Below are 16263 nucleotides of genomic sequence, written 5' to 3' on the forward strand. Positions count from 1 at the left end.
TTTAGAAGATGGGCAGGAAGGGATAACACAGTGGAGGCTGAGAGAGGAGAGCTTCTCCTATAGTCTTAGTGACTCTATTGTGTGAGATTCCTATGAAAGGAGGGAACCTCACCCTCAGTTGCTAAAATGGGACTTTATCATCCTCTCTAATGGTATTGCTAAGGCAGTGAAATTTAACAGATGCAGAGAGCTTCTTCCAAACATAAGCAACATATATGACTCAAGCATTTATCTATGGATATGGAGGCCACATGCACGTGTGCCTTGGAAACTGTGCAGGTGGGGCTGGCCATAGAGTGAGGATTCTCCCTTTTACTCCCCCCAAAATAGAAGGGTCCCTTCTGAGGCTCTTTCTCAGCTTCCACCCCTCCCGTGGCCTCAGATTCTCTTGACAAAAGACCATTGTGGAGAGTGCAGTTCTTTCTCCCCTCTTGCAAAGTGTTCTCCCAGCCCATTGCAAGGAGGGACACAGGAAGCCAGTTAACAATCCATCTCTCTCTCTGTCTCCGTTTTGTGAGGGAGCCCAAGTCTAGGAAAGATGCCTCTGTCTGAGGAGGAAAAAGGAAGCCACCCAGGAATGGAGGGGCCATAGCATCTATACTGAGCTAGATGCTCACTGACGAGTTCTCCTATCGACAAGAATTAGAAGACTATGCTTCCAAAATTTGGAATCTAGCAATGACCTTCCTGAGGGCAGGACAAGAAGTAGTGGGTGGAAGCTCATCAGAGGAAAATCCAGCTTAGAAATGAGGAATTTCCTCACAGAACAATTAATCAGAGGAACAGCTTCCCTTCAGAAATTGTGAAGGGAACTGCATCCCCGGAAGTTTTCAAGAAAAGATTGGATAACCATTTTTTCTAGGATGGAATCGGGTCTCCTACCTGGGCAGGACCAAACCTCCAAAGTCCCTTCCAACCCTGTCATGATCCCACAAATTCTAGATCTTCTCTAGAGTCTTAAGAGTGCAACCTTCCAGCTCTGAGAATGCCTCAGCCCCTCTCCCCATCATAACTCCCACCGGTAGTTGCAGATGGCTGCCCTAGAAGAAGAAGCTGGATTTATTTAACGTATTTTTCCGAGTATAAGACACCCCTTTTTCCCTCAAAAAAGAGGATGAAAATCTGGGTGCTTCTTATACACTGAACACAGCATTTTCGATTACACATCCCAAAACTCCGCCTCTTTCACCAAAATGGCCGTGCATAGCCTTTAGGAGGCTTTCAGAGACCTCCTGGGGGCTGGGGGAAGCAGAAATGAGCAAAAAACAGCCCCCCAGGAGCAATCTACAAGCCTCCTAAAGGCTATTCATGCCCTTTTTTGAAAAAAAGGGCCAGTTTTCATGAAAAACGAGCTGTTTTTGTGAGGTTTGCAGAGTGCAAAAACTTTTTTTTTAAATTTGCCTCTTCAAAACCTTGGTGCGTCTTATACGGAAAATATGGTAATGATTAAATTTTATTTCCTGTCTAAGGTGACTATCAGGTCTGGCAAGAGATTTCTTGTTAGGCTGATCCTTCTTCAAGAGCAGCACAAAATATTCCCATATTTATCTTGCAAGTGGCAGATTGGGGGTGGTGGTGGTGGCAGCAGAATGTCTCTGTTTGAGCATATGTTTTGAAAGGTCTTCTGAGCAACACATCGTAAAATTGCGTAGGTTGTGTTGTTGGAGTACTCTCGTGTCCCCTGGGTGGCGGCTGTTTATCTCGTGCTTCTATTCTGCTCCCTGCTGTAAACATTCCTGCAATGCCGTATTGTCCATCAGGCCGTGTTGACGTGGACAGTCATCCCTGGATTGCTTGGTATCCTGCCAGTTGACCTGAGGATGGCAGTGCCTGCCCAGGTCTTCCAAAGCAAGGCAGCCAGTAAGCAAGATTTAGGCAGCTGCTGGGTTTAGGGAGCACTGGAGCCTGTGGCTGTGGGGAGGAGCAGCAGCAGCAGCTGCAGCAGGAAGCGTTGGCTCGCCTTGCGTGCAAGTGCTCTTCCTTGGACTGTGAAAGGGACCCGGAAGCTCAGCAGCTGGCACTTTGCTCTCAAGGGGAGGGTGGCTGCAGGTGGACTCAGCAGGGCCTCATCTTCTCAACTGAGGTCGGATGGAGCCTTCTCGCCTCTGCAGTGGCCATTCCTGTTACAGCCCTACAGATTCCACAGTTCCTGAAAATATATTAGATATGACTATGATATATTATATATATCCCTGTGGATTTGACAACCCCTCCATGGCCGCAGTTTTGCTTAGCTGAGCCTCGGTTTTGCTTAGCTCAGTATCAAAGGGCCACTTCTCTGTCCAATCTCTCCCTTTTGGGTCATTTCTCTCCATTCCTCACTTAGTCCCTTAGGGGACTAAGGCCTTCCTTACCGCTTGGTGTGCCAAATCAGGGGGCTTGAAAGTGGCTGCAGTTCTTAGCTGTTCTCTGGCTTCATCTCTCCTTTGATTCAGCAGAAGAGCCCAAGGGAGGCTTTCATTCCTTTCCCGGGGGGGGGGGGGGAGCATTCTTGCAAGCATGTCAGTGGCTTTTTGAATTATGCAAGGAATGGAAACAGTCACAGTCCATTACAACAGGCACCAATCCCCCAAGCCCAGTTAAGAAAAGCCTTGCTTGACACTCCTCGGTTTTATACTCTCAGCTAAATAGGTCCCTCTCTCTCAAGGGCCCATTGGTGCCTTCCGGGGCCTGCCAATCTGAATGAATTCAACTAAGCGCAGCCGCCACTCCAATCCCAGCAGACTCCCTTGCGTAACCGAACAATGCCAATGCCCTGGAAGCAGCATGTCCAGGCCTCAAACCTCAAGGGCTGCAGCCACAGTTAATGCCTTCCTGAAGCTGAAGAGGGGAGAAAAGATGGAGCTGGCAGGAGGCTGTTCAAGGGAAGGGGCAGCAACGGAGACAGGTTGCTGTGAGGGACCCCCAAGCATGGGCAGGTGTCCCAGTTTCACACAGCTGGAAAGCCTCCAGCTGTGTCAGCCCTTTGAGGTAGCTAGGTCAGGAAACCCTTCCAGAGCAGTGCTCCCCGTCCCATCCCCATCCAGGGGAGGTCCAGAAGAATGCCATTCCTAATATTGAAAGGGGCTATTCTAGGGAGGCTTCCCTTTCACCCCCACTCTCAACTGCCAACCAAGGGTCATATCAGGGGGATCCATTCCATCGCAGAGCATCAGCCACTGTACAGGACCTAGCCAGGCCTATGAGGTCACCGGGGAGCAGGGGTTGCTTCCCTTTGACATGCAGAACCTACCTGAGAGTTTCCAGTGGCTGATCGTGCAGGCTATTTCGCATGGAATAGCTGCTGGGATTCAGCAGTGGTCTCCAGCTCCAGTTGCTGAGGGCTCAGTCAGGACATCTAGAGACAATTCAGTCCAGCCCTACCCATCTGCTCCACTCGTGAGTAGACCGGTATCCCCATCCTTAGCGAGCGAGGGCTCGGTCCTGGGAGAACAGGTTCAGAGAGAAATAGATCTGTCAGAGGATGAGGAACCAATGACCCCTGACCCCCCAGCGTTTTCAGGGTTGTTCCCACCCAATGTCTTTAAGTCACTGCTGTGCAAAGCGTGGGCTACTGCGTAATTAGGGGGTGGGGCGGGGCCATGGAAGGGGCCAAAGGCTGAGGAGGGCGTTTTTTTCAGAGCCTATGGCAGAGAAAGGAGGAAATTCCTGCCCAAGATCATTAAAAAACAATGGGCCAAGCCAGATTCCTTCTCAAATCCCAGCAGTAACGATAGAAGGTTTTACAACATAGAGCCAGGGTTTTCACAGGCACTGCAATTGCCCACAGTGGATCCCCCAGTGGTGGCACTCACTTCACCCACCTCTTTGGTGTCTGGTGATGTGACATATAATCTAAAAGCTGATGATAACAAGGCGGAGCTGACACTCCAGAAGACCTTCCAATCTGCAGCCTGGGCTATGAAGGCAGCGGCCTCAGCGTCATTCTTCAACTGCACAGCATTCCTCTGGCTGCAGCAGATTCAAGAGCGTATCCTGCCTGAAGATGCATGTTTGCATCAAGACTTGAATAAGCTGGTGGCGGTATCTCAGTTCTTGGCCGATGCAGTGTTGAACGCAATGAAGTACGCGTCCCGGGTGATGTCTTCCTCGGTCGCTTCTTGGCGTCTCCAGTGGCTGTGGAGCTGGCAAGCTGACAAGAAGTTGAAGTGGAGGCTGGCGTCGGCAGAATATGCGGGAGGATCGCTGTTTGGAGCTTTCCTGGACCCAATTCTAGTTGAGGATAAAAACAAGGAAAAGGTTTTGCTTACGACAGCCAAATGGGCAGAGCAAAGATCTATGCCATATTACTGCAAGAGCTCTTTTCGCCAACCTTACCATGATACGTAGCAAAGCAGGTATTTCTCCACCAGGGCAGATAGGCAGCCAGAGAGGCATTACCCGAGGGATAGGCCTCGGTTTCAACTCTAGGGCAAGCAGTCCAGGGCAAGTAGATCGGGCCCGACCCCACCCATAGGCATATGCCTTTCCTTGTTCGCTGAAAATTGGGCAGATGCCTGGGTCCTTAGTATAGTGAAATTTGGTCTCTGCCTGGAGTTCCTCTACTGTCCCCCAAACTATTTTCGGACGTTTTCTCCTGCTAAAGGTAGAGATAAACGTAAGATCATGCGGCAGGCAATTCAACATCTCCTATACATCAAGGCAATTGAAGTGGTCCCAACAGATCAAGTAGGAACTGGGTTGTAGTCTAACTTGTTCATTGTGCCAAAAGGTAGGTGTGTGTGTGTGTGTGTGTGTGTGTGTGTGTGTGTGTAGAGCCATTCCGGAGGTTTAAAATGGCTTCTCTTAAATCTATTCTGGGAGGTGTTAGGTTAAGCCAGCGATGGCGAACCTTTTTTGGCTCACGTGCCATAAGGGGGGGGAGCGCAGGAGGGGGTCATGTGCGGGCGTGCCACACCCATAATGCAATGCGTGACCCCCCAGTGCGCATGCACGCACTACAGGCGCTCCCCCCCACTTTTACATGCTTTTTTCACCCTCCCCAGGATCCAGAGGCTTTATAGGAGCCTGGGGAGGGTGAAAAGAGCCTCCCTCGCCCCCCCGGACGCCCTCTGGAGGCGTCAGGGAAGCTTCCAGACAGTCCCTGAAGCCTTCGGAAAGCAAGCCTCCGGTTTGCTCGGAGGGTCGTTTTGAGCGCTCCGAATGCATCAGGGAAGCCTTCAGAACGCTTAAAACGACCCTCCGAAGGCTTCAGGGACTGTCCGGAGGCTTCCCTGACGCATCCGGAGCGCTCAAAACGACCCTCCGAGCAAACCGGAAGTCACTTCCGGTTTGCTCGGAGGGTCATTTTAAGCGCTCCGAAGGCTTCAGGGACTGTCCGGAGGCTTCTCTGACGCCTCCAGAGGGCGTCCGGGGGGGCGGGGGAGGTTATTTTCGCCCTCCCCGGGCTCCTATAAAGCCTCTGGAGCCAGGGGAGGCTGAAAAATGGCTTTAAAAAAGGTTGAACTCACGCGCCTCGCTTGCCCTGACAAATGGCTCTGCATGCCACCTGTGGCACACGTGCCATAGGTTCTCCATCACTGGGTTAGGCGATTATGTGGCTTCCATTGTTCTCATGGAAGCATACTCGCACATTCCCATTTTTCTGGAGCATGGAGGTTCCTCCAGTTCTCTTATTTAGGAGTGCATTACCAGCACAGGGTGCAACCATTTGGGCTGGCCTTGCCCCCCCCCCCTTACAAAGGTATTGGCAGTGGTGTCCACCCACCTCCAAGAGAGGCTTGGATCCAGTGCTACCTGGATGATATACTGGTCCAGGCAGCGTCATCCAGCCAAACACAGGCAGATATCCGCCTAGTGGCAGACACTCTACAGGAATTGGGATTTTCAGTTAACTTTGAGAAGAGTAGCCTAGTCCCTTCCACAAGGATTCTCCACCTGGGGGCAGTGATAGATTCCTGTAAGGGATCACCAGACCACAAGAGGAGTTTAGTCATATTAGTCAAACAGATTTGCAGGGATCGTTATGTCCCCATAGCACTTCTTTCCAGCGTGCTGGGGAAGCTCATCTCTTTCATTGATGTGGTGCCGTGGGCACGTCTGCATGCCAGGATCCTGCAATGGCAGCTCCTACCGTATCAGAGGGACAACCCCAGCAACTCCATCTCCAAAGTCTCAGTGACACCACTGGTACTGCTTTCCCTCAAGTGGTATCTGTCACTGGCGCTGAACAAGGGCTATGAGTTCAAGGAGCCGGAGCGTCTCACCCGGACGCCAGATGCCAGTTTGTTCATCTGGGGGGCACTTCTTGGATCGCAACTGGTGCAGGGTCGGTGGTCCTGGACCGACCTACAGCACAACATCAACTGGCTGGAGCTTCAGGCGGTCCACCTGGCACTACAGCATTTCAAGGACAGTGTCGAAGGTTAACACATCCTGGTCCTGACTAACAATGTCACAGTGAAGGCCCATATCAACTGCCAGGGAGGCACACACTCGAAGGAATTGTGGACCGAGGCAATGGCGCTCAGCACCTGGGCAGAGAGACACCTGCATTCCATTCGAGCGGAACACATCACCAGGGTGGACAATCACTTAGCTGACTGGCTGAGTCAGTCAACAGTGGACCATGGCGAATGGAGTCTGCATCCGGAGTTGTTCCAGAGTATTTGCCGGAGGTTCGGGCTGCCGGAAGTGGATCTCTTTGCCACGGCGGCGTTCTGTACACTTTCTCTCCTCATTCCCAGGGTCATTCGGAAGGTAGTCACAGAACAGACAGAGGTCATTCTGTTAGCTCCACACTGATTCAGGAGCTAGTAGTTGGCGGACCTAGTGTATCTCTCCTTAGAACAGCTGTGAAGGATTCCGAGGGAGGAGCTAGAGTTACGGCAAGGCACCTTGATCCATCCGGAGCCACAATGGCTTCAGTTGACTGCGTGGAGATTGAGCGGGAACGTCTAAGGGACGCTCAGATCTCCAACCGCGTGATCAAGACCATTGAGGCCTCAAGGAGGTTGTCTGCCACAAGAATTTACAATTCCGCATGGAAAACCTTTGTGGCCTGGTGTCAGTCTGCTCAAACTGACCCAGTGGCGGTGCAGGTGTTGGAGTTCCTCCAGGATGGCCTGGATAAGGGTCTCTCTCACAGCACAATCAGGCGACAGGTAGCTTCCCTTTCCATGATGATAGCAGGGGATGGGTTGCAACCACTGGCCCAGCACCCGGTCGTCAGGAAGTTTCTCAAGGGGGCTGCAAACTTGTGACTGCCGGTGGTCCACAAGTTCCCCACATGGGACCTTACCATGGTACTGCAGGCTCTCATGGCTGAGCCATTTGAGCCTATGAGGGCTGTTAGCCTAAAGTTTCTCACCCTGAAGGTTGTATTTTTGGTACCCGTCATATCAGCGAGACGCATTTCCGAGCTAGGAGCTCTGTCTTCGAGGGCTGATCTCTGTGTATTTCATACTAATAGGGTAGTACTGCGACTGGACCCAGTTTTCTTTCCCGAAATAAACTCCCTCTTTCACCGGGCACAGAAAGTCGTTCTTCTGGATTTTTGCCTGGGCCCAGCCAGAGATAGGGAACACCTGTGGCATAGGTTGGATGTTAGACGTGCCTTGTGTAATGATGTGTATGCTTTATGTTATATTTTAAGTGCAATTGCTGTGCTTTATGCCAAATCATCACATGGTACCAGGAGTGGGGTGAGAAGAGTCATGGCAGCAAACAGCAGCACAAAGAACACTCCTTCCCTGGATTTGGAATCAGGGAATACATCTGAAAACTGATTAAGGTGGAAGGAGCTGATAGAGCTTGTGTTTGCAGGACCTGATGCGGACAAATGGACTAATCAGCAGAAAGCAGCACACTTTCTAATATGTGTGGGACAGAAAGGACGCAACGTGTGCAGAGCCTGGCAAGCAAGTGGGGAGATCACTGCAGAGGAAAAAAAGAAAACAGAGGTACAGTTTGCAAAGTTTGAAGCATACTGTAACCCGAGAAAAAACTCCACAGTGCAGAGAAAACTGTTTTATGAGAGAAGCCAGTGTGAAGGTGAATCTGTGGATGATTGGGTGACCCAGCTGCGCTTGCTTGCCAAAGACTGTGCTTTTTATGATGCTGGAGATATGGTTAAAGACCGTATTTTGATGGGCAGTAAGTCTAAGGAAGTCCAGGAAGAAGACTTAAATCTTGAGAAAGCCGTAAGGATTGCCAGAGCATATGAAATATCAAGAAAAGACATGCAGATACTGGAAGGAACACAGCACCAGATTAATGCTATAGAAACTCAAAGCAGTAGATATGGTCAAGAAAGGGCATACAAAGGAACAAAAGGCACCTATGGCACTGGAACAAGTAACAGAGAAGCAGCTTGTGGATATTGTGGAAATATGCACCATAAAAGCAGTGTCTGTCCTGCAAGGGGGCAAACATGCAACAAATGCAGGAAAAGAAGACACTTTGCTAGCATGTGTAAACTGTCTTTGCGAACCGAAAGGCCACAAACACGGGCTGTATATGCCATAGAGGACAATGATGACAATGCAGGGTCAAACTCGGACTGCTCCCCGATATATCTTGCAGCAATACAAAAAGCACATCAGTCTGCAGATGAAGCCAAGGTAACATTACAGATAGACGCAGAGTCACTGGGAAAACATGGGAACCTGCTCGAATTGTCAGAGAGGGCAATTCACCAAAATCATATGTAGTTGAAACCAAGTGTGGACATAAATTGAGAAGAAAGAGGTGTCATCTGCGTCCAGACACTGCAGCTGATACTGTGTTCGAAGAAGAAAACAACAAGGAAAGTGAACTGCAGGTGCATGATGGCACAAAACTCCTGAACACGGATATACAGCCTACCGAGAACGCCAAGGATAATGTAAGCATATCAGCATGTGACAATGCTGGGACCGACTCACAACTTGACAGTAATTTTACTGATGATCAGACAGCGGTAACTTTCTCTCGCTATGCTCGGCTATTAAACCAAAAATATGGAAAGATTTTGTATCATATTAGATGTTTTATACTTAAGAAGGGAGATGTAATGATGTGTATGTTTTATGTTATATTTTAAGTTTAATTGGTGTGCCTAGCTCTTTAAGAAGGCTAGGAAACAGTTAACCCTTTTAATGATGTCATCTAGGGCAGAAGTCAGTTTAAAGATGGCTGCCGCTGAATAAAGACTAGCTCTAGTTCAAGCTCCTTGCTGTCTGCCTTTATTTCATGTCAAATCATCACACCTTGAGCATTTATTTGAAATACACAGTTTCCTTTAGGAAAACTGAGGCATTGTTTATTTTCATGCTGGGCTTGAAGGTTACATCTTCCACCATTGGCCGATGGATTAAATCGGCCATCGCGCAGTCCTATGAGGCTAAACGTTTCCCTGTGCTGGTCGGGATTATGGCACATTCCACGAGGAGTGCAGCCACATCAGCTGCTTGGGCATCCCAGGCACCCATAGACAACATCTGCAAGGCAGTAACCTGGGTTTCCCCATCTCGCTTCATTCAACATTACCGGTTGGATGCATTTGCGTTAACGGATGCGTCGTTTGGCTGCAGGGTACTGCAGCGGGTTCTACCACCAGACAGGGTTCCGGACTGGCTTTTGGAAATGCTCAGCATTCTTCCCCAGAAGCCTTAAAAGAATCTCACGCCTGGCCTTCAGCACTTCTCCCACTGCCCTGTTGAAAGGAAACGAAGGCTGTGAGGAGGAGAAGGCTTTGGAGGCAGCACTCTGGCTGGGCTTCTTTGCTCCTCCATTCAGCCCCACTGACTTTGGCTGATAAGCAGTCCTTGGGATATGATGGATTGTGGGCTGCCATGCGGTCAATTCAGGCAATTTGGGTCATGCAAACCCGAGTCCCTTTTTGGGAGAGGGGGCGGTTTAGAAATCCAAGAAATAATAATAATAATAATAATAATAATAATAATAATAATAATAATAATAATAATAATAATAATAATAGTGTAAGAATCCTCACGAGCACAAAGGAGCAGGCGCAGAGGAAGTTGCAAGTGACCAGGAGCTAAATGACCTGCTGATCCCAACTCAGTGCTTTCAAGCGTTTTAGAATTGAAAGGGGCACCAGAGCCCAGCTCGGAAGGATCCGGGGATCCCTTTTTCTAAGATCAGGCAAAATCCGCTCTTGGCAACGTCTTCCATGTCTGGCCTGCTGGGACCAGTCTTCATCTTTGGGGAGGCCTCCTGGCAGCCAGGCCAAGGGCAGGCAAGGGCTCTGGGCGGGCCATGCCCCCTGCTGCGGATTCAGGTGCTGCTTCTGCTCCAGTCAGGCAGTTCCACTGGAGCTTTTGCTTGGCAGGCGGGTTTTTCAGGCAGGCTCCCAATAGCTGTCCTTCACAGCATGCTAACTTCCTGTTTATTCATGGATTTTAATTTAAAGAAAGTAAATAACAGCTCTTAATAATAGTTAATAAGTAGACACAGAAGCCAGTGGACACCAAACACAGAATAACAGATTAACAGAGTTGGAAGGGACCTTTTAAGTCATGTAGTCCAACCCCCGCCCAAGCAGGAGATCCTACACCATTTCTGACAGATGGCAGTCCAGTCTCTTCTTGAAAGCCTCTAGGGAGGCTTTGATCAGTTTCCATCCATTTATTCCTTGTCTGGCCTTCGGATGCTTTGGAAAATAGCTTGACCCCCCTCCTCTCTGTGGCAGCCCCTCAAATATTGGATGTCTCCCTGGTCCTTCTCTTCACTAGACTAGCCAGGACCAGTTCCTGTAACCAATTTTCACATGTTTTAGTCTCCAGTCCCCTCATCATCCTGGTTGCTCTTCTCTGCACTCTTTCTAGAGTCTCAACATCTTTTTTATAGTGTGGTGACCAAAACTGGATGCAATACTCTAGATGTGGTCTTACTTTATAGAGTGGTATTAGTACCTCACTTGATCTCGATTGTTTCCCTCTGTTAATGCAATTTAGGATTGTGTTGGCTTTTTTGGCTGCCGCCGCACACTGCTGGCTCCTATTTAGCTGGTTGTCCACTAAGACTCCAAGATCCCTCTCACAATCACTGCTATTAAGCCTGGTTTCTCCCCACTCTATATGTGTCCTTTTGGTTTTTCTTGCCTAAGTGCTGAGGACTTTGCTTTCCTCTACATTGAATTTCATTTTGTTAGATAGGGCCCAGTGTTCAAGTCCGTCAAAATCCATCTGAATCTTGAGCCTATCATCTAGGGTGCTGGCTATTCCTGCCAGCTGAGTATCATCTGCAAATTTGGTAAGTTCCCCTTCTATTCCCTCATCTAAGTCGTTTATGAAGGAGTCCTGAGCCTAAGACGGAACCTTGTGTGCCCCACTGCATACTTCCCTCCCTGTGGATGTAGTACCATTAAGGACGTGATCTGTTTTTAACAGCCCTTGCTACTTCTAGTTATTACAGTACTCTTCTAGATCTTGGCAGATCAGGTTTTTAAAATTATCTTTTCCAATATCTTCCCAGGTATTGATGTTAAGTTGATTGGCCTGTAGTTTGCTAGTGGGTCTGTCCCCCCCTTTTTTTAAAAAGATGTTACATCGTATCTTTTCCAGTCCTTTGGCAGTTCCCAGGTGCTCCAGGATTTTTTTAAATTATTTTTGAATAAACACAGACAAAACACAACAAACACCACAAAAGTATCTTCCATTACAAATTATAAAGAGTGTGTCAATTGGTTACAATGAGCTTTTGTGCATCCCTTCCACAGTCATCACCTACAATGCATATCGTTATATGTTTGAAATCAAATATATTTATATATATTACTATCATCATACCTCAATCTTCTTATGACTATTATTGTTTTTACATCCCTTTATATAAAATATTCCAAAATTTAAAGCAAAACCACCTGATGGCATTCCATTATCTATTCTCAATATCATCCAGCAACGTTATATCTTTATGACACTTTCTAAATAAAAAAATAATTATGTTTAATAACAAAGTTTCTAGACCTCCTTTCTTAATCACTGTTTACAATTTATATCCAATTTCCCTTTTGCCATGTCAATACAAATATTACTTTATTATCATTATCAATCATTTATTTAACAACATCCATCATCATTTCATTTTTATTTTTTATTTTTTGGTCTTAGTTTAATTATTTTTTTTAATATTATAAGCTTTTATACATAACAAAGTTTCTAAACTTCCTGTCATGACCACTATTTAGAATTTATACCAAATTTCCTCTTATCATACCAATGCATATGTGTACGAGTCCCTTTCGGGAGAGGGGGCGGTCTATAAATACGAATAATAAAAATAAAATCATTATCAATTATTTATCTTATATCCATTATAACTTCATTTTTAACGTAATGCTCTAATTTTAACTAATATTTTGTTATTAGTTTTCATATCTCAACCTGTCTTTCCAGTAAGTGCAGTCTTTTGTCTTTTGCCATTTGTGGAATTAGTCTTCTGGTTATTTCCTGAATCCAATTTGTGTGGACTTCTCTTCGCAACTTGTTGCTTTTTGCATATCTTGTAAAATCTCGAGACCCTCTGTCCGCTTCTTTAATCAACTTATCTTTGGTTATCAGTCGTGCTTTTATCAAAGTTTCTCTCTTTGGATCCATCAATTCTTCTCTTTTTTCTTCTTCTAAACCTTGAAATCTGGGGTAGAACTCCTTTCCATCTATCTTCCCTTTCCATGTTCCACTCTTTCCAACCACACTCAGTTCACTGTCAGTATCCAGAATTATCTTGCCTCTTTGTTCATTTTTCCCTTGGGTTTTTAGGACTCTAACCTCCACTTTTTCCATTTGCTGGATATCTTCAATTTTTCCATCAAATTTTACTGCATTACAGTCTGTATTTTCCAATCTCTTCTCAATTCTCTCTGTTGTTTCTAGTAATTTTTGAATTTCAGACATAATCTGTTGTAATGTTATGATTTCTCTTGGATGATATGCCATATTTCCAACTTGTAAACACTGCCACTCTAGTTTCAAAATAAAATTTTGTTTTCACTTCTCTCCAGCTGCCAAAGAAACACCCAAAGAGCACCTGTGTAAACAACCCGTGCTCTTCTCCTTATCTCTTCTATAAACAAGCTAAAGTCTTTGAAGTGCAAAGTCAAAATGATCAAAGAGAAAAAAGAGAAAGCAATATTTCCAGGACTCAGCCTCCACCCTCCAAGTGACAGTGTAACTTCTTTTCCCTCTGATGTTACTACCCTCTTTATATTCCTTTTATATCTTCTTTATATTCCAGGCTTAAAAGAAACAAAATAAGGAGCAAAATAAAGAGAAAAAAACCCTCCAAACCAATATTATAAAAATAAAGAAAAAGATTTAATCCATAGGTTAAAAAAAAGAAATAGAAGAAAAACCCAATACATTCACTTTAAAAAGTAGGAAATGCTTGCAAAACTTATGTCCATAAAAAAAAGGATAACACAATGTCTAATATAGCTTAATTTCGCCGCTTATTTTTCTTTTCTTTGCAAGTTTAACTTAGCTCTGATTTTTTGGGGGCAGTCTCTTTTATAACAATAAAATTTCCTCACCAGATGGACACACTTCTCTTTCCGCTTTTCTCCCACTCTGGAGCTTTCCCAACTTTAGCAGCTTATGGCTGCGCTTCTGTCACCGGCAAGAAGAGATTCTCTTGGATCAATCAGGGACTTTGCGCTGTCCCTGAGATCAGCAAGACGTACTCTTCCCTGTCACCATCTCTTCGGGACAATTTAGGTCCAAAAGGACCATCCAGCAGCAAAAGTATCCACGTCGTATCATTGTGATGTCAGCTCCTCATTTCAGGTACTCCAGGATTTTTGAGAGATGTAGTACAGTGGTTCTGAGGTGACATCTGCCAGCTCCTTTAGAACTCTGGGATGTAATTTGTCAGTTCCTAGTTGTGTAGACCGGGGCTGGGCATGAAAGCCACACAGCCAGAGTGAAAGTTTAAGTCCCTTTTATTGCTCCAACTTTCCCCCCCAAAGTTTCCCCAGTTTACTGTAAGTCCAAGAGCAGCGCTCCAAACACACAGGCCCTTCCACTGGTCCAGAGGAGCAGCCAGAGTTGAGGGAACTTGGTTCCAGGGAGTCTTTATCGCATGAAGGGCTCACTGCGGCTGCAGCACAACCTGAAGGAGAACTGTGTCGCTGGGTTTAGCAGAAGCCTATAGGGCGGTAGAGACATCTTTGGAAAACAAGGAGACTGTTGACATTATGCATCGTCTTGTGTCCTAAAGGGACCGCTGAGTGTCTGGTTGATTCCAATACAAACTGATTAGACCACACCTGGCATGGCCAAAGGTACCAAAGTGTTCAACCCTTTGCGTTTGCTCTGAGCAGAGCTGGGGCACGCCTGGATCTTTGGGGGGGGGGGGCTTCTGACTTGTGGGAAGGAGTTGGCTCCAGCAGGGCCTTTCTGGCACTCCAGGGAGACGAGCAGACTCCCTCCCCCTCCCCACTGTCTTATGGGTCTCTGCTGTTACCCAGGGAAGGTAGAGGCTGGGGGCTCTCAACCTCTTTTCTCCTTATCTTGCAGAGCTCCTACCCTGTCTGGGAAGATTTCAACTCGAAAGCCACGAAGCTCCACTCCCAGCTGCGGTGAGTTCCCCTGCAGAGCAGCTACCATTGGCTTCCCAGCTCAGGGGAGCGGGTTGCTCCTTTTTTGAAGAAACGGTTGTTTGGAAGGCTGTTCAGAGAGCTGGGAAACCGTTTTTGCAAGCAGATGGTGGTAGGCAGGACTTCTGGGTTTCTGTCAAGAGCGGCCCAACCGGCTGAGCGTCTCAGGCCCAGTCAGGCTGTCCCCGCTTCTCTCCGTCTCTGTTAAATGTGCATGGAGGTTTTGCTGTGAGGCTTATCAAAAAGTCCAAATAGATTAAGATTAGCCAGTCACTCTGACACCCCATTTTTGATGCGTCTGGAGAACGGGGGGGGGGAGAGTTAGGGCCTCCTGCTGTTCTGAACAGCTGCAACCGCCACCTGCCCAACCCAGCTGTTTCGGGCTTCAATTGTGCCTGGCCAGCAGCTTTTCAAGACCAACTGCACGGGATGTTCCCTGTCTCTCGCCAGAGATGTGCAGTTGCAGTTCTAAAGACTGAGTCCAGAAACGTTTGCAGCAGCCGCGTATAGACTTCCTATATTGGATGTGATGCAAGTCCTCGATTGTTGATGGTCTTTGTATTCCTCCCTACCCCCATCCCAGGCTGGGGCGAGGTGGAGAGGAAGGAGGGCTGGGCCCACTTTCTTGATGCCTTCATTGGCTGGAATTGTTTATATCCTGCTCATCTGGATAACAACCCTCCACAGTAGCTTTCCTTTCTACATAGAAATTTGATAAATGTATAAAAGACCAAGGAATTCTGGGGACTCTCCCATCATAGCCAAGGCACCCGGCTTCTGAGGTAGCCCCAGGCATTTAAGTGGAAAGGGGAGATTAAATGTTTTAATTGAGTTTAATGACCCTGCGTGTCTTTGCTAACACTGCAGAAAGGAATAGGGCCTGAGGAGCCCCCTCAAAATGGGCCTCCCTGCAGTTTGGGGGCTTCCTCCCTCTTTCTAACCCGTAATCTCTCCTTGCATAGGAATCCCCAGCAAGCATCTTTGATCCAGATGAAAAATACACAAGGCACGCTCAGAAAATGTGCAGAAGGCAGAGTTGTGGGGAGGGAGAGATTGCTAATCCATCAGGAAGCAGCTCGAGGCTCTCAAGGATCTTGATAGACGTGAACACGGGGTCATAGCTAAGAATATGTTCTTTAATAGGTAGGAAAAGTCAGGTGCCCAGGTGTCAGATAGTTCTCAGGTAGACAGACCAGAAGAGAATAGAAAGGAAAGAGGTCCTCCTTGGCCTCTCTCCTAGGTGCTTCTGTTCTGTTCAAATGCTGTTGGGGCTCATAATTGCCAAAAATCATCCAGCTGGCCAAGCGTGCGCCCCCCCCCCCCCAATGCCAACCCAGGGTGCTTTAGGAATTACTGATTTAAGATCTGGGGATTTGCTGGAGATCAGTAAAATGAGGACCCAGATTGTTGGGGGCAAGAGGCTGACATAGGCAAACCATTCAGAGAGTGCTGTAAGGCAGCAGACCCGAACCTTTATAGCTGGGCGGCCTGGCCGGGCGGGGGGAGCTGGAACTGGCCATGCAAACAGCGGGCCTGTGTGTGCGTGCATGCGTGCATCAGCCAGCTGCTCATCCAACCCATTTCTGGAGACTCCATGGCCCAGGGGGACCCAGCCCAGGGTTTGGGGACCCTTGCTCTAAAGCACTATAGAGATTATACAGATTTAATTCTTTAAATCTGTATAATTATTTCTTTACTCACGTTTTAATCCTTGGGTCAGAAGT

The 16263-nt window shown here is 47.4% G+C and overlaps 1 protein-coding gene across 4 annotated transcripts in view; it reads left to right on the forward strand.

The window, feature by feature from the left end:
* MTSS2 (MTSS I-BAR domain containing 2) overlaps positions 1-16263 on the forward strand; it is a 60121-nt gene that overhangs the window by 4950 nt on the left and 38908 nt on the right. For all 4 annotated transcript variants that reach the window (XM_081963634.1, XM_081963635.1, XM_081963637.1 and 1 more), the window contains exon 2: positions 14460-14521. In XM_081963634.1, coding sequence (XP_081819760.1) covers positions 14460-14521 — 62 coding nt within the window. The remainder of the gene's footprint in view (positions 1-14459; positions 14522-16263) is intronic.

This window comes from Natrix helvetica (assembly GCF_964273705.1).
Source record: "Natrix helvetica genome assembly, chromosome: 10".
NCBI classification, from domain to species: domain Eukaryota; kingdom Metazoa; phylum Chordata; class Lepidosauria; order Squamata; family Natricidae; genus Natrix; species Natrix helvetica.